This window comes from Ascidiella aspersa, chromosome 3 (assembly GCF_963924565.1).
Source record: "Ascidiella aspersa chromosome 3, kaAscAspe10.2, whole genome shotgun sequence".
Taxonomy (NCBI): domain Eukaryota; kingdom Metazoa; phylum Chordata; class Ascidiacea; order Phlebobranchia; family Ascidiidae; genus Ascidiella; species Ascidiella aspersa.
This window is the reverse complement of record NC_139449.1, coordinates 28,430,463-28,450,455: the sequence shown is the minus strand read 5'-3', so window position 1 is coordinate 28,450,455 and position 19,993 is coordinate 28,430,463. Positions and strand designations below refer to the sequence as shown.

At 37.6% G+C, this 19,993-nt stretch overlaps 4 protein-coding genes across 4 annotated transcripts; 1 reads left to right on the top strand and 3 right to left on the bottom strand.

The window, feature by feature from the left end:
- Positions 1-4,927: 4,927 nt before the first annotated feature.
- On the bottom strand, positions 4,928-7,866 carry LOC146161355 (mitochondrial glycine transporter-like). The gene is made up of 9 exons (XM_083384310.1): positions 7,461-7,866; positions 7,205-7,341; positions 7,026-7,113; positions 6,794-6,867; positions 6,609-6,714; positions 6,216-6,387; positions 5,563-5,705; positions 5,259-5,351; positions 4,928-5,143 (listed from the first exon to the last, which is right to left on the bottom strand). The coding sequence occupies exons 1-9, from the start codon at positions 7,479-7,481 to the stop codon at positions 5,120-5,122; spliced, it is 858 nt and encodes a 285-aa protein (XP_083240436.1). The 5' UTR covers positions 7,482-7,866; the 3' UTR covers positions 4,928-5,119.
- Positions 7,867-9,859: 1,993 nt separating this feature from the next.
- On the top strand, positions 9,860-13,353 carry LOC146161354 (uncharacterized). Its single transcript, XM_083385136.1, has 5 exons — positions 9,860-9,980; positions 10,385-10,621; positions 11,150-11,385; positions 12,375-12,536; positions 13,159-13,353. Exons 1-5 carry the CDS (start codon positions 9,860-9,862, stop codon positions 13,351-13,353), a joined length of 951 nt encoding a protein of 316 aa, XP_083241262.1.
- Positions 13,354-14,570: 1,217 nt separating this feature from the next.
- On the bottom strand, positions 14,571-17,958 carry LOC146161353 (interferon-stimulated 20 kDa exonuclease-like 2). Its single transcript, XM_083384573.1, has 4 exons — positions 17,442-17,958; positions 16,821-16,951; positions 16,259-16,459; positions 14,571-14,969 (listed from the first exon to the last, which is right to left on the bottom strand). The coding sequence occupies exons 1-4, from the start codon at positions 17,842-17,844 to the stop codon at positions 14,700-14,702; spliced, it is 1,005 nt and encodes a 334-aa protein (XP_083240699.1). The 5' UTR covers positions 17,845-17,958; the 3' UTR covers positions 14,571-14,699.
- A 10-nt stretch (positions 17,959-17,968) lies between these two features.
- Positions 17,969-18,822, bottom strand: LOC146161352 (acyl-coenzyme A thioesterase 13-like). The gene has a single exon (XM_083384574.1). It carries the CDS (start codon positions 18,807-18,809, stop codon positions 18,399-18,401), a length of 411 nt encoding a protein of 136 aa, XP_083240700.1. The 5' UTR covers positions 18,810-18,822; the 3' UTR covers positions 17,969-18,398.
- Positions 18,823-19,993: the final 1,171 nt, after the last annotated feature.

Genomic DNA, 19,993 nt, shown 5'->3' with positions numbered 1-19,993 from the left:
AAATATTTTTGCAAATGTTTTACAGTTCAGTGTATACCATTACGATTCACGAACATATATAAACTATACAAAAAGTATGTTGTCGTGTATTGCCAGCAGGGCCGGATTAAGGTTTTCATGGACCTGGGGCTGTATGGTAGCCAGAGGCCTATTGGTCCTTTTTATTCTGTCCAACCAAAAATAACATGAAATTGTTTTATTTACTTATCAAACAGATTCAATTAATATGTTTTCTAGCTAAAGCAAGCTGTTGATATAACTTCATCGTTGTCAATTATTTCCAAAAAATTTTTTTTCCATACAGAGTAGAGCTAACGAATACAACCTTATGGCCAACAGAGAAACACATTTGATTCTTTACTCATTAAGGCAGGGGTCGGCAATCTTTTTCTAGTCGCGGGCCCAAACCAAACTCAGAAAGGTATTTGCGGGCACAAAACGTCAACTAAGAATTGTGTTATTGAAATGTTAGAAAAACTGTGAATCAGGCGGGCCTCGGATCTATTTTGCACTTATAAACGTGTTTCATTACATTAAAGAAGACAGAAGAGTATTGGCGCAATAGTTAATCTTTAGTTCAGTGTTTGTTGACGTTTGTAAGGCAGGGCACAGCTGGCGAGCGAAGCGAGCGCGATTTTTTTGGGCATAACGTATTTCTTTTAAATTTTTTGCAAGTTTTTATTACATTGCCGAAAATAAAAAACAAAAAAATATGTACAATGTCCAATGTTTTTGAATACGTTTTTCGTTTGTCCGCGACGCACTTGGCAGCCTTCCATGGCGCAACAGTAAAGAAGCGCTGATCTCGTTCAAAAGACAGCATCAAAACGCAAACAGACCGGACGCAGAAAGATCATTAGCGCGAAGCGCAAAAAATTTTCGCACTTACGTACGGTATAGTTAAAATAGTCTTACCTAGTTAAAAAAAATACATTAAAATAGACTATTTAAAATGGACTAGTGTCTAGTTTTTTCAAAGTGGCGACGGGCCGGATGAATTACATTGGCGAACCGGGATCCGGCCCGCGAGCTGTAGGTTGCCGACCCCTGCTTTAAGGAATAAAAATGAGCAATCGTTTGATTATCCAAAGATTCATTTTTAAAACAGCAGATGCGTTAGGAACCGCATGAATTAATTGTCGTTAATAAAGCTAAACATTAAGCTTCGGCTATGGTATTTCCGAAGTTAATCGTAGTTCTATTAGCAGTGCAGAAAAACAAATCTTTTTTTGTCAGTTTTTCGTTTATTTTCCATGAAAAAACTCAGTCACCTTTTTCGATTCTGCAGCTTTTTTAGGTTTTCTTCAGCCACTTTTATAGATTTTTGCTTAACAGATATTTTACTTCAACCAATAAAACAATCTGACACCAGCGGTGGTTATTTAGATTATGACTTATTTTTTTGAAGAAAAAGTTGTTAGCGGTAGGCCTGGGGCTGCAGCCCCCGCCTTAATCCGCCCCTGATTGCCAGTAGTAGTATTTCGCATGTAGGACATTGCATTTCCGCACAAACGGATTTCAGGGTGTAAGCCCACTTAAATGCGACATAAATGCATATACGGCAGAAAAACACTTGACCTGGGGCAATCTGTTTGGTGTAATTTCCGTGTGGCAAAATCACAGAATGTGCTCGACGCGACCGCCTCGGGCGTTAAAATTGCTGTTGGCGGGAAATGCATAGACCCGAACATCTCCGCTTATTTACACTGCCACTATTTCGTGTCATTTGTCGTTAGTACTTTTACACACGTTTCCACCGATATATATGACACTTACGGGCCGCGATAAACATATCACTGTAAGCGCCGAAAAAGCATTGATGATTTGTTTTGCGATTGCGTCATGATGCCAAACAGCAAGGCCACCTGACTGTCGACACAGGTATGACGCCATAAAATTTTCGGGCGCATAAATCTGAGGACACATACTTTGCAGTTAGAAATGTGACAAAGCGGTTATGTTGTTGTGAACGCGTGTTATAAATAATTTGAATGGATTAGTCATAATGCGACGAAATGTTACGTCACAATAATCGAGGGCAAATAAAAGTTACAACTGTGATAAAAACGCTAATTTAGTTTATCATTGTTTTAACTTTAAATGGTTGTCAGAGCTTGGCGGCCTACAAAATTTTACTCGAAATGTTTCAAGTTTCGCCGACTTCACGACTATTACACAACGTGTTACATCTATGCAAATGTTCTTTTCCTTAGAGGCTTAGACCTTCGAATGGTAAATTTAACAAAAACGCAGTATTCCACGTAAGAACCAAAAAAAAGTCATTTTTTCGCTGTCAAACTCAAATATTCGAAATCGTTTTACTGAATTAAAGGGGGTTACAGACGAAAGCGGCGAGACTCTAAAAGTTGGTAGTATAAAGTGACGAAATACTTTTGCGACGATTACCAATTTATTTATCTAAACCAGGGGCGTGCGACCTGCGGCCCGCGGGCCAAATGCGGCCCGCGGAACCAAAATATGTGGCCCGCGGTGTGATTTGATTTTTTCCCGCACCACTATAAACATTCAGGTACCGTAACTGTTAAAATATTGAAACTTCCTGACTGTTCCTTAGTCTAGGTCGCCTTATATAGCATGTGAATTTTTAGTGTATTAGAATTAGAATGTGACCTGCTAACATATTAGAATAGAATGTGGCCTGCTAACAAAATAAAACTACAAAATGTGTTTTGGATGCTGTTTCTGAAAGTGTACAACTTTGTGTGAAAGTGAATTGCACTGAGCGCTGCAACTTTTTTGTTCTTGAAGTGCTTTCGAATAGCTACTTATGGCCATGTAAAGAAAGCATATTAAAAATGTCCGTTTGATCTTTTTCGCTCATTTGAAATGTAATTGTTTTATATTCAATTTCAATGTTAATGTGAGTTGTAAAAAAATGAAACAAATTTCTCTCTGCGCAGCTAAAAAGTAGTTTTTACCGCGAACATCTCGATCTAAATAAGTTTCCACAGCTGAGAAAATTCGTCGGTAGGCCAACTGTGGACCACGAGTTACTTTTGAATAGCTTGGTGTTATCATGTACTGTAGTTGTATAGGCCGCATGATAGACGTAAATTCATTGCACTTTATTTTAACAATTGGTGTGGCATATAATGTTTTAAATTGGCTCAGCTTGGAAAGACCCACAAATGTGGTCTTGTGAGCCTGTAAAACTATATTTTTTGCCAACTTTATTTAACTCTATGTAAACGCAAATTTTTCGCGCATCGCGCGTATTTTCTTTTTTTGTATAATGTTTTATATTATAGCATGGCAGTGCTTTGGCCATTAAGCGCCGTAGTATATTTCACCTTAAAACCAAATATCCCCCTGAATCCGCCACTGTTTTCGTTGTGGTTTTACGTAGTGGGCCTTTAAGTAGCTCTGAAAAGACTACTTTGGGTCGCAACAAAAAGTTTGCCGACTACTGCACTAACATGTAGACGACGAGACATGCAAGTGGCCCGTGGTCTAATCCGAATACACATATTTGGCCCGGCAGTATGAAACGTTGCACGCCCCTGATCTAAACTACTAAAACGTTTTGCTATTCCTCTGCGCCGATTATAAACAATTTGTCTTAAAATTTAAATAAAGGCCAATTTTTCTATTGTTTTACAAGTAGGTTAAACCATATGAAATTGGTTTGTTTATATCCAAAACATAATTAATGTTATCGACGTCTGCATGAGGTAACGGAAATCCGGACCTGGCCACGGCTTTCAGACAAGTTACTTGCGTTGGTGGTGGATATCCTGACAAGCGACAAGGATATGAAATACGCATGTTGTATACGTTGTTCAAATACTTCCCGAAACGTGCACATGAGCATAGAGAAAACAGGGTAACTGAAGATCTAATGTTGATTCGTAAAAACTCCTGAACCGTTCTACCGACTTTATAAGCTAACTAGTTGAGGAGTGATTAACCGAAGTTTTACGCTTACACGAAATAGATTAAGTAAGCGACGTCGTATACATTGATATTGTCCGGTGTAAACTGCTATCGATGTTTGGTAGCTTTTTGAAACGGACTCTGGAAGTTCGAATATCAAAAAACGTTGAAATGTGTCAATCACACCAGGAGAGCGTCAAAGCCTGCGTGCCACGCGACTACGTAGCTATTACGTAAACTTACAACCATTCAGAGAAACGAATCAAACTGAATCACGTTTGCGTTTATTGCTCGACGTCAGCCTTTTAAGAGAGGGAAGGCCGCACCCCAAACGACAAGAAGCAAGGTAAACGTAACTTGCAAAAAAATGATAACCAACGCATCGAGATCGCCAGTCCCTAAGCTTCTAAGCACGAACTGGTGTGCTTACGAAACGACTGCCATGGATTGGCCGTCGCACATGGAATGTAATGTAATGTACAATACTCGTCAATAAACAAGGAAAACAAAACAAAAGCGATAGGTGGTTTGTAAATAGGATAGCGGCGGATCGGAACAGAATTGATTAATTTTTTTTTCACTATAAGCACCAAGTGCCCTTTCTCCATTTCCATGAAAGATGGACACTGGACAGGCTACTTCGTGGCTTTTTCGCGTTGTCACGACAGCGCAAGTATGATACAGCAAACTGTTGTACCACAAAGGCCATTGCGTCAGTCGCCTATGTACAAATAAAGTAAAGACGTCAATTAAAGAAAAAACGGCGGCAAAGATCTGCGCCGCTCCCTATAAATGCGAATAAAAACAGAGGAGAGAATCAAGTGACGTCATGTTTGACATGACGTTCGTGCAGCAGAAAAAAAAAACGACGCAAAAATAGAAATAACTCTAACAAGCAAAGCGCGTACGGCACACGGAAATTGACTTTAAAAGTAATCTAAACCGCTAATCGGGTGGCATGTAACATGTATGGACGTCAAGAACAACGCACGGTGCAGTAAATGGTAGGCGTTAGCAGAAAAACCGTACACTAAGGACCAAAACTGTTTTGAGGCATGTCACGTTTTGAACTGGCAATAATTCACCGAAGTAAAAGACAGTAAATTATGAGCATCAACAAAAACCACAAAGTCGGACTATCAAACGGACGACAAATGCATACTACTAAAAGCGGCGAAGAAAGTTCAAGAAACTTTTCATAAAACATCAGGAGGTTTTGGTTTCTTCACAGTTTCACCATTTTTCCGACCTGCAAATAAAATGATGAAGTTACTGTGTTCAGTTAAACAAAAAAACATACGATGAATACGAGACAAAAATGGTTTTCTATGATTGGGAAAATGTCTCAACCAAAAAACGCATACCTCCTCATAAATGGTCCACGCCATTGCAGCCATTAAAGTTCGTCTGGTCACTCTCGGAGCGAGTCCACTAAAGAATCCTCTGTAGCCACTTTTCTGTAAGCGAAATGACAGAATTCTACAATTGTGTTGAGTAGTTCATGTTACTTACTGAGGCATTACGTTTAATCAAGTTCAACCAGAAAAACGTGAACTGAAAGCATAGCTTAGATAAACCACTTCTTAACTCAGATTTAAGGGACTTAACTTAAGAATGACTTTTTTAATATAGGATAAAACCATACAACGTGAGGAGCCACACACAAACCTGGTAAATGGTAGCAATGATGTGTTGAACACTTTCAGAGGACTGTTTGACCTGCTTCTGGGTCTTGATCACATCTGCCGGCTGGGTGATAGTAGAAGCAAATACCCCGGCCACCACTCCACAACCAAACGTGGTGATGCCATCTGGAAAGAACAAAGTTTGTTTTGTTTCACAGGAAACTAAAAGGTTGTTCAATTTTGCTAAATTGTAACTAAAGGCAACCAATAAAAATATTTAAACAGTTTAGACTTTAGCTTTGCAAATGTACACTTTTTTGGGGTAAATTGATTTATTACTATTAGAACACTGTACCAATGAACTGAAATTTTTTCTGAATGGAAACTTGGGAGTGTACCTTAAAATATTTAGTTTTGAGCACGCACAGTTGGAAAAATCTTAGCGAGAGACCTATATACGCAGGTGTCTTGTTGAATTGAGAAGTGGTCATATGGTGACCTACTTTAAATGGTGTCATGCTCTGTACACATTGTGTAGGGTACTTTATGATCCTATTGTAATTTCATATACAAGCATAATGGTTTTGACACTTTTATCAAAACCTAGACTTAAAAAAAGTACTACCAAATCACAAACAAGTAAAGGTATTTATGATAATTTAGTTATAACCTTGAAGTTATTGTTGACAAAATTACCTTGATTGGGAGCTGCTGCCTTCACAGTGTTGTACATAGCAAGGTAGATTCCAGAGAAGGGTGCATCTCGAAGCAGGGTGGCAAAAATACCCCGATATAGGCCGTTGGCACCTTCTACCTTGTAGATTTTATGTATGGCATCGTATACAGAAGTATAGCCATATCGCCCGCTCTGTAACGTGAAAACGCGAAAAACATTGTAAAAACAAAATGCTATTATTCACTACTGCCTTGTTTAATTTTTTAAATTTCTTTTTATATATATATATATATATACTCCTAAAACATTGACATATTTTTATATATTTAATCGTGGTTTTGAAAAAAAATCTAATAAAGGATTTCCATTTCCAAAAGCAAAATTAAAAAAAAAAACATAAGATATAACCATACTTCAAATCGTGTCTTGACGACAGTCATGGGAAGCATACAGACGGTGGTGAAGGTCCTTGCTGAGGCTCCAAGTAGAATTGACTCCTTTGCTGTTGGTGTATCTCCGCTAAATACGACGAAAATGGTATAAGGATCTAAATGGGATACACACACAATACAAAAAAGTCAATGGATGCTTTACAAACCTAATGCAATGCTGCTTTAACCAGTGTAGCGATGAAAAATACATGCCCACACCAGGCACACATCTTAAGAACGACTGCAAAACAAAATGCGATTTTAAGTAAAAAAAAACTAACTCTATTTTAAATACTCATAAAAACATTATTCATCTTGTGTATTACAAAACAAGAATATATGACAAAACTTACATTTAAAAAAAATTATAAAATATTTAACAAGGTAAAAAATATTTACAGGAACAAATCCTCTCCATAGTCCACGGATGGAGTCATTTTGGACGACATTTTTGCTGACGTTCCACATAGTTGTTTGCAGTGCAACACTTCAAAAAGAAATTGGCAAAAAGGTAATTAAAACAAACATTGGGCAAAGTATGAACAATCTTATCTTCTTTTTTTAATCACAAATAATACCTTTTAGGTGACAGCCCTGAAAATGCAGGGCTGGTTGCAACCTGGATTCTTGTCTTGACCAAGTCAAGAGGCTGGAAAAGTACGATCGAGCATGTACCACTGAAACTTCCAGCCAGAAAAGATTTAAAAATTGGATTCTGTAGGAAAGGGTTTGTGTCAGAGATACAAACAATGTACATAAGGTTAACTTTATTAATCACATTTGCATAAATATATATGTCAATTAGCTAATTGGCCGCAAATAAAAAAAACTTACAATGGTTACATCCATTAGCATCGTTATTTTGAAGATGTCTTTGGTGTGATGAAAAAATAAATAAAAAAAATTATAAAAAAGTGTTTTGTTGCTTGATGAAAGTTGCTACGTGTCGTAGACAATTTTGTTTGCGAATCCGTTTCCAGCAAGCCTTGCAGTACCAAGTCGCTTTACGTTGAAAATAATAATATTGTCTTTTACACTTGCAACCCGCCCATCATTAGGTGTTGGTTTGAAATTAAAAAAGTTCATTGTTGTAATTGCAGAAAGATGAATTCTTGATTCATTCGCTTGGTTTGAAATATCATCAAGGGTAATTGTGCCTAGATCGAAGCAGCTGTTTAAAGCTATTATAATTAAATTCTGTTTGTCTGCAACCAAAAAGATAAATGTATTTTAAACGATTAGAATCACAATGATTATATTACACTATATATACTGGTAAAAAGGCAGTGATAGCACAACTTGCATAATATTAATTTACTTTCAAACGTAGATCTATCTTGTTTACATCACTGTTAACTTCTTTGTAATCAAGTCTAACTGACTTTAAAGAACAGGAGAGTTGCTAAAATAGCCTTCTGACACTCTGACATATTGATTTCACTTTTTCGCGTCGAATTGCGGCTTACACAATTAACGAGGGTGCGTTGGTCGTTACTCATTAGTCTAGCGCTGTTCAGGATATTGCCGCTGCTCCAAATTAAAACAAAGACTGACTGAAACTATAGGGCTGCTGGCACTTCGCATAGTACACAGCACTGTAGTTTGTGTGCTAAAAAGTTAATAGATAGTAACAGATTCAACTTTATAATCGTTCGATTCTTATCAACGAAGTCTGATTCCTATACAACAAAGTCAAAACACAAAGCATTTAATCTACACATAAACCGTGTAATACTGATCAATTTAAAGAACATTTGTTTTTTAATTGAACTAAAAATGCTGACAAGGGCCTTCTATCTGGCAAACATGTACTTCACGCACCCTTCCACAAAATAACAACGCCAGAATTGCGTCAGCAGAAAAACGCCAACTAACTACAACCGCATTCGGAACTGGTTCATTCTGGTTAGGCTCGTCGCGAAGGTGCTTCTCGATTCTAATTGGTCAGCTGGGCGCGGGCGTCACTCGTAAGCGCTAAAAGAGGGACTTACGTAACCCATCACTCGTTATTTGAACGCTTTATCGTTGTTGCACCAAATCTAGACCTGCTGATATTTGAACAAAGAAATGAGGTTTCATAGTTTGAATATTTTTTTCTTGTTAATACATTTTTTTGTTTACAGTTTGGACAATTGTGTTAACTTCCGCGCTGCAGTTTGTTATTGACGGGACTTAAATTAGAACTACGAGCGGAGATTGTAGCACAATTGCTGTTTTTTTGTTACTCTCACTTTGGGGCCTTGTGTTTTAGCCTCGTCAATTTATCAAAACTTTGTGTTGATAACGATTTGACGAGTTTTAACAACCGCCAACTAAATGCTTACAAAAAAATAAAGTGTGTCAGTTACTACGAATAGTTTTTATCACAATAATTTCTTTAAAACTATTTTTGGCTTTTTTCGCGTGTTGCACCTCCTGCAGGTAAATGTGTAACACAATTGTATAGACATGTTTTGGGGGACTGTTTCCTGCGGAAAGGATTACAATACAAACTAGGTTCAATCCAGTTCAAAATAAATCTCACACCACCGTAGTCGATAACATGGTGCGGAGTGCACTGACCCGCCTCAGTTCAACTTATTATTCCACTTACAAGTATGTCGTTGGCTCCAACGATTCTCCAAACATTGCCCCGGGCAAACGCGAATGCTAAGCCTGCAAACGGTTGGCTAGTAAACATTGCGGCGTTTACCTGAACCTAAGATACCAGTCCAATGGTGGGTAAGTTTCAACGCCAGCTCAACCAATAATAACCTACGGAGTTTCACTGCCGACAAAGACCTCTAAATGTTCATTGTTTGGCGATACTCTTTTATCACTTTTAGTGACTAAAGCTGTTAGTATACTGTACCTTATCTCTAAAAATATTTTAGTCTTTTGGTTTAACACCAAATATTACGACAGCATCTTAGCCTACTGAAAAGTTATTACAGTTTCCAAAAATGCAGGACTTCCGGCAATTATAAACAACGTTCTAGTCTACGTTCTGGTCACGAACAAAATACGTTAAAAGCTTTAGCTACTTTTATATAAAATGTGCGTGAAGTGTGTCAGTAAAATACCAGTTATGCATTTACACTTTTTGACGTGTTATTACGTAATTTACGACACAAAGCATCATATATGACGAACAAACGCTGTTGTTGAGGTTGCGAGGAAAATTTTACACAACACATTTCTTGGTGTATCTTACATTCTCCTAGAAATGGTATTTCGTTAGGCAATATCATGTAATGTCGAAAGATATAAAGCGAATTTATGTAGTAGTTGCAGTGGTTTTATCATCACTGTGTGCGTTATGTAATTTTGAGGCTTGGAGGCGAAATAGCTGGGGAAAATGGAGAAGAGAATCAGGTACTGTGGTGAAATTTTGTAAACGGCATGACGCATTGCGACTAGCCTTTAGAATTTTTGAATAACTTGATTAAAAAAAAAACGAATTGGTTTAAAGCTAACGTTTGTGTTACACTTTTTTAACTTCACCCCAAATGCCTAAACAATTTAATATAACGTTTCCAGTTTGCGTAAAAACAAAACTAGATTTTGTCATAAGAAGTTAAAGTTTTTTCCAACAGAGTTTATAAATATAATAGAGTTTATAAAGGATAATTATACTAGTCACCCGTTCGACGTACAAAACAATATTTTAATGTCATTTTAAATAGTAACTTATCAACTGGATTCTTTCTATAATATTGGAATGAATATTGTTGACCCAGAGGCCAGAATACCATTATGCCATCGTAACGTGTTTTTAGCTTTGTCAAGCTGCTTGCCTCTGCCGCCACCTATAGGATGTTCGGAGGACCAAATGGCCAAAGACATTCTGTCGCAAGACGATACAGACTTTAAGTTTCTTAGTGTTTTCGGCTTCACCCTATCTTTGACTGCAATGGCAACACTTACTATGGTAGTGCTCGAACCGGCTTGCCCGCCCTGCTGGGTGATATTCCTCACAAGGAAAAAGTTTTTGCTGTTTTATCCAAGTGGTGCAGGTAAGTTGGAAACGGGGTGTCAAGCATGTTCATTTATGATTATTGGCCTATTCACACAATAGTTTGATGGGTTTACCACATAAAAGAATTTCATTAAATAGCCCGCAATACACTGGATTTTGTATCGGAAATTAGCCATGAACATTTTGATAAAATCTACGGCTTATTACACTTCTTTTATAGGCTACATATCGACTAACAATTTCGATAACCGGAACTATTTAAAGTTGAGAAATGAATAATAAGAATATTTAATTTGGTAAAAAAACGTGTATTAATGTTTAAAAGCAAGGTCGTAGGTATTATTATTATTTGACCAACCGACGTAGAATAGGCCTCTGAAAAAGGAGTTTTCTAGAACTAAGGCAAAAATAACACCATAAAAATGTTAGTTTACCAACCTAAAGATATTTTGTTTAACTTTCCAGCCAATGAATCTTTTTGTTAAATTGAGCTTAAAATACCTTGGCAATTTATGATTCAAAATTGACTATCCCGAGATATTTGCACGCTTTTGGTTTTGCGCAGCGATTTTGAACTGCCTCACTTGCGTGATCGCTTCCTTCCGCATAAACGTGACCGTGGCAACAATGAACCACACCAAGAGCCTCTTCGCGGTGGCGGGCCTCATCCCGGTGTACTCGTCTTCCTTCTTCCTTTCGATGTGCGCCGCGATCCTGGCGGGGTCAAGCGCCTGGATGGTGCACTACACCTACTTTGCCTTGGGCTCTTGCCACGGAGCCATCTCGCAAACCATCAAGCAGGTCAGAGCTGTTTAGTTTCGAGAACGTTTGAACGGCAGCCCATAACAAAGGTTTAGAGCACTATTTTTTGGGTGCTACCTAATGTTCCCTTTAAGGCTTTAGCTATTTGCATATAGGCAAATGTTTATTTTAGTAAACATGAATATATTTTAGGGCTGGTAGTAATGGCATTAACGAATTTAAAATATTTGACTTTTTTTCAGCCAACGTTGTACTCGGGTTTTTTTAGAAACGACTCCGCATCTCTGGTTAACACCACGCATCCAAGGTCATAAATGTTATTAGGCTACCGTAGGTAATAAGACTGCTATCGTAAATAATCTATAACAACAATAAATTAGAAGGGTATCGTGACATCGCCACAACATGTAATTACTCTAGGGCATTGATTCCCAAACCTTTTTACTCGGTGGCCTAATTTTTTATTTTTTTTTGTAAAACAGTTTGTGGTGCACCATATGTGCTGTAACCTTTTGATATATCAACTTGACTGATATAAGTATTGCCTGCATAGTCGGACATTTTTTCAATAAATGCATTACTTCTAACAACATCCAACTAATTATTTTTACTTCCGGTCCACTTTTAGATTGGAATTAAATATCTCTGCCGTGTGCTAAACTGCGTAGCGACTAAAACACAAGTCGTATGATTTTCCCGTTTCGTATATAGTTCACAAATAGCCCAAAATATGGAAAATGGCCACGTTCCTATATAGTTTTAGATCTGCTAACAATTATTTTAGTAGAACACAACATATTTAGTTACAATAATTTTTTTTTTTTGCTATTTGCATATATTTATCAAAAAAGAAGTACCGTAACAAATTCAAGCAAAGGTTCGTTTGCATCGTATTTTTCTCCTATTTTCGGCAGATTAAAAAATGGTAGGCCTAATATGAGTCTTAATATGGCCTATACCGGTACACAACATACCTCACCACAGTTTATTAGCTTGGTACAACATACAGATTGTGTTACACCCCACAGCATATGGCAAGGAACCTGATGTACCCTGACGACCAGCGCAGCTCCAAGATGGTGACCTTTTCCAGCATGGATCACGAAATGGAAGAGGCCGCGGCCGAAATTTGCGTGAGGGCAGTTATGCGTTTTACGATGGAGGAAGACATGGCCGAGAATATAAAACAGGTAGATTTGGTACCTTTCGACTCGAAACGTTTTGCTAGCAAAATGAAAAGCCCAATGGAACAGTGCTGCTTGCCCGAAATAACAAGTTTAAATTCGATTAACCTATGGCGAGTAAGCATTTAAATAGTTATAACGCAAACCAGCCGTAAGCCCTTCGTTTGGAGTACGTTTCTTCACCGAAGACCAATGTCAAAATCACGACCACCCATGTCTATTTAATATTTGTTCATTTTTAGTTGGCACTTCGCTAGATTCCCCTCATAGCCAAACCCCTCTAAAGAGCTAACAAATATTCTAACGAAAAGAATTATCGAAAAATTGTCTGTGTGACGAGCAGGGCTGCGGAGTCGGTTAAAAATAACCCGTGTCCGACTCCGGCCAAAAAAAAACCCGAGTCTGACTCAGGTCAAATGTGCAATTTCGTGCAGAGTCCGACTCCGCAGTCCTGGTGACAAATCGTACCATTGAGATATATCGGTGATGTTCCAGGTTTGGCCGGCATCGAGTTACATATCAGATGTTGTAAAACAAATATTAGCTTACGTAAGAATCCAAGCACAAACATAGGCCTATTTTGTTTATAAACAGAAAGCCACAAAACGCACCGCTGTCCGTTTTTTAGACGTTCGAGGCCCAGTTCGGTCCGACCTGGCACTGCGCGGTCGGCTCCAACTTCGGCAGCGCGGTTCACCACTTCGCCAACGAGTACATAGAGGTGGCGATGCCCAAGACTTCGGTGCTGCTTTTCCGCTGCGACACTCCAGCCGATCACGTACCTCCGGCCGGCAGCGCTTCCGATGCCATTGACTTGAGATAGAAGCGTTCCAAATTGCGACTTGCACTTATTTAGACACGTTTGCGTTTTTTCGAGAATAAACGACAGCCATACACACAATAAACGGCGTCGCAAAGCGCCTCTTGCCCGTAAGACGCCGTAAAAAGTATTTTAACTTTTTTCACGAATTATTTAGTGCGTTTAAAGAAATTAGGGTTTTTGAAAGCAGGCTGACTTTTGGGGACTTCGCGCTTGCCAATGTGACTGGAAGTTAATATTGCATGGGCGGGTACTGATTGACACCCATTTACCGACCGGCAAGCAAATAGTGGTGTTTATCAAGCCTATTTCAATTGTTGAGCTGCGACAACTAATGTTCAATTCCGAACACTACTATACGCTAAATTATTGCGCGACACTGACATACTAAAAGTCACTTGGTATTTAGTGTTCAGGGGGGTGGATGTATGTGGTTTAAAGCGTTACTTGCAACAATACACACTGTTGGTCAGTGTGGCTAATTATCGTGTGTCACTTACTTCTTTAGTTGCAGAACCACAGAAAAACGCATTTTTAAATTCTCGCACAAAACAAATTATAATGTGGGACAGACAATTGCTGGATTTTTTTAGGGAGAGTAACTATGTCCGGGCGAGTGGTGATTGGTAGACATTTGTCCGATAGACGAGTGCGAATTTCAATTCAATACCCTGTAATGTTGTACTATTTGGTCAAGTGAATGAAAGACTTGTTATTAAACACATATGTTTGTGTGTGTCTTTCATTGATTGATACGGACTGATGATCCCCCAGTGTGAAGTTGCTTGTACTAACAAAAATGTGCAAGTATTGGCGCATGGTTGTTTCTCGACTCGCTCCTCTCTGAGCCTGCATAGCTCAGTTGGTAGAGCGACGGTCCCGGCTTGACCGGAGGTCGTGAGTTCGAACCTCACTGCAGGCCAGTTGTTTTTCTGGCTTGCTCTGCTTGCATCATAGATCGACAGATTCGGCTAGTCTGCGATGGCTTTTCGGTGTACTATTTGGTCAAGTGTTCGAGATGCGCGACTCCGTTTTCTAACACATACAGCAGGTCGCAGTAAAGAGGATTTATTAATATGGTCAATATCGTGAAACGACGACGAACGAAAGCAATCGAGACTGGTGATCATACACCAGGCGTTTGCATAAGGAAGCACCTATATAATTATTACACTATTTCGCCGTACTTGCGAAAGACAAGTTTGCCTCAAATTTGGCGTATTTTGAATGCAAGTTGACGCCACATTGACCGACCCAATGTGCAGTTGCGTCAGGACGGCAGATGTGCGTTGCAAAACACCTGCGTCGCGTTTTCAGCAGCCCATCAATGACGAGAAACAGCACGATCATCATGTTCCGCCAGCATTTTCCTGCGCTTCCTCGCTATCGTTTTCCGCGTCTTCGTCTTCGAAGTCCGTTTCTCCGAATCTCGTCTTCGAAGTCCGTTTCTCCGAATCTCGGGGTGCGAACGACAGTTTCCAGTACTTGTCTGCGAGGTAGTGGCGGTCGTCGGTCAGTCGATGGACGCTTCCCTTGTTCGTGTGCAGCCAGGTTGGGAGCACGTACCGAAAAAGTCCCATAGTGGCTCGGGCGTCCTCCACGGAGCAGTGGGTGTTCCCCTGTTAAATTAAAAAATGAAAACACCGTGGTCGGGTGGTTTGCAAGCGCAAAAAAGACGTGCCAGCGGTTGTAGCCAGTCATAGGGTGGTCGGGATCCGGAGTGACGAGCGATTTAAACCGTTTGAAAGCCTAACTATTACGCTTTAAAAAGGACAACAAACAATTGGCGATAATTATACGCATTTAGTACCGTCATAAGTTACAATTCTGGTTGACTAATGGTTCGACATATATATTTGGAGAGTGATAAGTTTTGCACAAAAACGGCGTACGGTCAGATACTATCATTATACATTTATACTTATCAAATTAAATCGTGCTGCCCGTGATGTTATTTTTCACTTTTTTCGCATCGTTCTCCTCATTGACAACATTATTTCCAATAGTTAAGTATTAACTATTTACTGCACAGCGCACTTTTATTGTATTGTTCGTATTAACCTAAACAACATGTTTTGGTTCTAAAATCATAACAAGCAGTCACTACACGTTAGGAAATGTCTCATACTTACATTTTGTTACGATCTCAATACTTAATGATTATAGGGCCATTTTTATTTTAACTTAAAAAAAATTTGTGACTTTATTTTTACTAAATTTTACCTTTATTTTAACCTAACGAAATTGCCTATTTGTAGAGGCTACAGATCTTCCTTGAATTGATGCCAGTTACCAAAACATAATATTTGTCAATTTCAGACCCAAACGTAATATTTTGTCGAAAAATTCAAGGTGTTTTATGGATTTAAAAAATGCGTCGTGTTTTCCGGTGATAGATCTAGCTTGCTTAGGCATTTTTGTACTACAGAATGTCAGTAGGCTATTCCTAAGATCCAAACTGTTGATCTTCGATTTAACTATAAATAATAAAATGGACAATTTGCGATAAAAGTTAATGCTGATCCAAGTGGGCAGTGACATATTTCCTGCTTTTATTGGTTAATATGGTTTAATTGTGTCGCAGTTCCTGATTTACAATGCTTTCACGGCGATTTTTATAAAAAACTACTCTCAAGAAACACAAAAACATTGTCAAAAGCCATAATTTGACAAATTTTGACTTTATTGTCAATTTTAACTTTATTTTGACCTATAAACTTGTTAGAAACAGTGCCCTAGGTGCTGAAAACAACTTTTGCGGGCCCTACTAATGACCAATAAGTAATGACATCTAATTAAATTGGTTATAACAATTAAACTAGTTACCACAGCTAAACTAGAAAACTAATGACTTGCCAGATCGGGTTTAAGATCTGTGTTTTTTTTCAGCCTATTTAAACACATTTACCTGAATGTCCCTTTTCAATAGATCCTTAGATGCTCTTTTGAGTGAAAGTTTTTGATTGGGAAATAGTTTGAACATTGCTATTAAGGCAGGCAACTGCTGCAGATCAACAACTTGATTAGGGTGGATCGAGCACTGCAGCGCCACCAAATCATTTGTAATAGAAAAGCCAACGACTACTTTTCCTTTTATAGCTTCCAGCACCTTAATGCAAAGACATGGCTTGTTAGGTGCAATATAATAATAACATTAATTAATTAATATTTTTACAAAACAGTATTATCAACTTATCTTGGTGAAAAGCTTTTTTAGATTTAGTGTTGGCATTTCGGTTAATAACTTTTTTTAAATTATATTGTTTTGCCACACTAAATTTTTGAAATGAGTAAATTAGATTCTCCATAAAAGTAGAGTAAAAGTATTAAAAGTCCTAGATATTCTTGGGGGAAGAAAATTTAATCTTAGTTAGTAAACACTCATAAATTACATCTAACTATGGAATAACTTATAAACATCACAGTTATGTTACAATTCGAAAAGAAAAATCCAAATTGGATTATTTTACTTGAGATCTTCCTTCTTGAAAGCTTATAGAGTTATGCGCGGACAGGTGATGAGGACTGATCCCACTAAATCGGGTTCGAAAATCTACAATGGGGTCCGTTGGGCACACATAAACATCAAGGAGAACATTCTCTTGAAAAATAACAGATTAAAAGTTACATTTTTTAAACAATGATTTTCAAACTTCTGGAATATGTATAGATATCTCTTTAGGAAAATTAAAAATTAAATAGGGTGCATAGGCAATGAACGTGGGTGTGCAGAGGATTTTTAGATGCTCTAGATTTCTCACAGGCGTCAAAATGCCCCAAAATTTAACCAAGTTTTCACTAAATGTGCAAATTAATTTCTGTAGCACAGTCTTAGTTAACCAAAAGTGTTTAAAATTTTCCTGAATTACCACAAATAGGCACAAGGCCATAGAATCCGCCAAACTAAGTTTTTTAAGTTTTGTGCAATTTTTTCAAATTATTGTTCTGTTATTCCTATTTCAATGGAAACTTTACACTGTCTACAATAGATTCTAGACTCTAGAAAATAATGCCCTGGAATTTTAAGCTTGGAGCCTATGATAGGGTGTCCACATTATTTTGAACCAGTTATAAAAAGCATAAGTTCTTACCATCAAAATCGACAACAGAGCACCTGGCTAACTGGTTGCAATTGCTTCTCGTCGCGATCATCTCACAGTCCAATGCAACAATTTTTTTTCTACAATTTTGTAAAACTGTCTCATCCAATTGGGGATTTTGAACAGCCGTGGTGTTTAAACATTCTTTTTCATTCGCAGTTTGTCCAGATGGGTCAGAATTATGGACAATGTGGGTCGTTGAAAAAAACTGCAATGTCCTGTTGTGTTTTGCTCTTAAACTAAGATCATTTTTTTTCTTTATTAGATCACAAACGGAATAATGTGTTCTTTTCCAACCTCCTGAGGTAGATCTAGACTTAATAGGTGTCGTTGTGTTCACTTTCATCATGAAGCTTTGAAAAATTGTTTTTGAGTTGGAATAGAAGGCATTCATTTAAAGCCACATTGGAAAGTTTCAAAATTCTTTAAGAATTTCAAAGCGACGTTAACTTATATTCCAATGCTATGTTAACTTATATAACTATATAGTCACCTAATGGGTGTTAAAGTGCCTGAGCACACAAAAAAGTAATTAAATGAAACATAAATAAAAAGATAGACTTTGACAAATAAAAAACATAACAGAAATATAGTTTGATAACTGCAAGTATAAACAAACACATACACTATATTAAATAAATGTATAAGACTCATGGTGGGTAAAGGTGTTTATACACTGATGATGTGCAATATGATAAAAGGCACATAAAACGGGATTACAACTTTGTAAGAGGTAGAAAAAGATAACAATTTTGCATTGGTTTTAAAACATAATTTGAAGATTTATTTTACATAGACATGTGTACAGATATACTTTAGTTTTCCAGTTAGAAACTTGTAAGTTTATACTATAGTGCAATATCAAAAAGATTGGGAGTAAGCGGCTATAATATCCTCATTGCTCTTTATATTATTAAATTAAAACAAATCAGGCCTGTGAATTACCACCTATAAAAATTTGGTATGACGACCAAATGCAACAAGCTTGCCATTTTGATTGAGTATCTCCACATTTGCAAAAGCCAAGTTCCTTCCTCTTTTCAAAATATCAGAAGTAATAAATAAAGTGTCACCCTTCTGAGCACTGGCCATGTAAGAAATGTTCAGGTCGACTGATACACCAAACTTTGGATTTTCCAATGTTCCAAGTGCATACGTTGATACTACGTCAACAAGAGTTGCAGTCATACCACCATGCAGATTACCATTCATGTTGAGGTGTTCCTGTAGAACTGGCATTTCTATCTTGATCTTTCCGTTTTCAGCTGATATTACTTTGATGTGCTGCAGAAGTCTGTCAAAGTTAGGCGTTACTTTGAGACCTTTAACAATTTGACGCAATGCCTGTACAGCAGCCATGTTTTCCTCTAAACTTCGCTAAAACAACAAATAATTCCTGATTAATGAATGTATACAATAAAGTAGAAAGGGAAACTATAGCAAACTTTTTTATTTATAGGTGCTTACCAAAATGTGAGACAAACACAAAATTTAGAAGTCTGCTCAAACGAAAACTATGATAGTTGTGCAGTGTGCTCTAAGAATTATATAAAGTGAGGTGAAAAACTAATTTGGCGCTGGTCTAGAATCCTACCACATTTTCTTCTGGGGTTTATATTACTAAAATTATGGGTCAAGTCAAGTATTATTATTATCCCATATTCACTTTCCGTTCATAACAACAAAACGAGTAATTAAAATTTCAAGAAATGCACCGGGTTTACCAAACTTTCTCACTCCTGTAACCGGATATGCAAAATTATAATACGATTTATTGCTAACGCCGTTTACAGTGGTGCAAGTTTTGAGGTACTGTAAACCGCTTCTGAAATACTGCTAAATACCTAATATGCAAAATTAGGTATAGGGTGGTAATTTTATTTCTTTCTTGTCAGGGGTTTACCTAAAGGTATAAGCATTGAGCACAAGCAGCACCAAACATACATGCGATTTAGGTTGTGGAACGTTCTACAAAAGCTAAATACATTTCAAAGATCTATTTTTAAGTAAATATTACAAAAAGGTACTTAAATCGCAAACTAATTTTATAGGCTCCGCTTACTGAACTTTTGAAATTTAGAACCTGCTAATTGTTCCAAAAAGGAAAATGGATTGGTTACCGTACTTTGAATTTCGGTAACGGGTTGCTGGGCAAATAGCCTCTACCTTTTTTAAAGCTATTTGTGCGTGCACACTTTAATTAGTAATTTTAAAACAAAAATTTCAGAAAAAGGTTAAATTGTTCTAGATTTCAAAGCTTCAGGTGTGCATAAAACCTTGATTAAACACCTCAAAATTTGGCGTTGCCTACGAGAACTAGGCGTGAAGTGCTATGTAATGTGGACTGGCTCCCAGACAACGAAAATGTGGTAGGATTATAGATTACCGCCGTAAATACAATACATCAGTTAACTTTACACGGCCACCTCATATAGGGTCTAGCCACAATAAAAACTGGTATACAAGAAAACAACGCATGTGCGCTATTTTAATATTTTATAAACAAGTTCATCCAAGCTTAATGACATGAGCTAAGAGCTTCA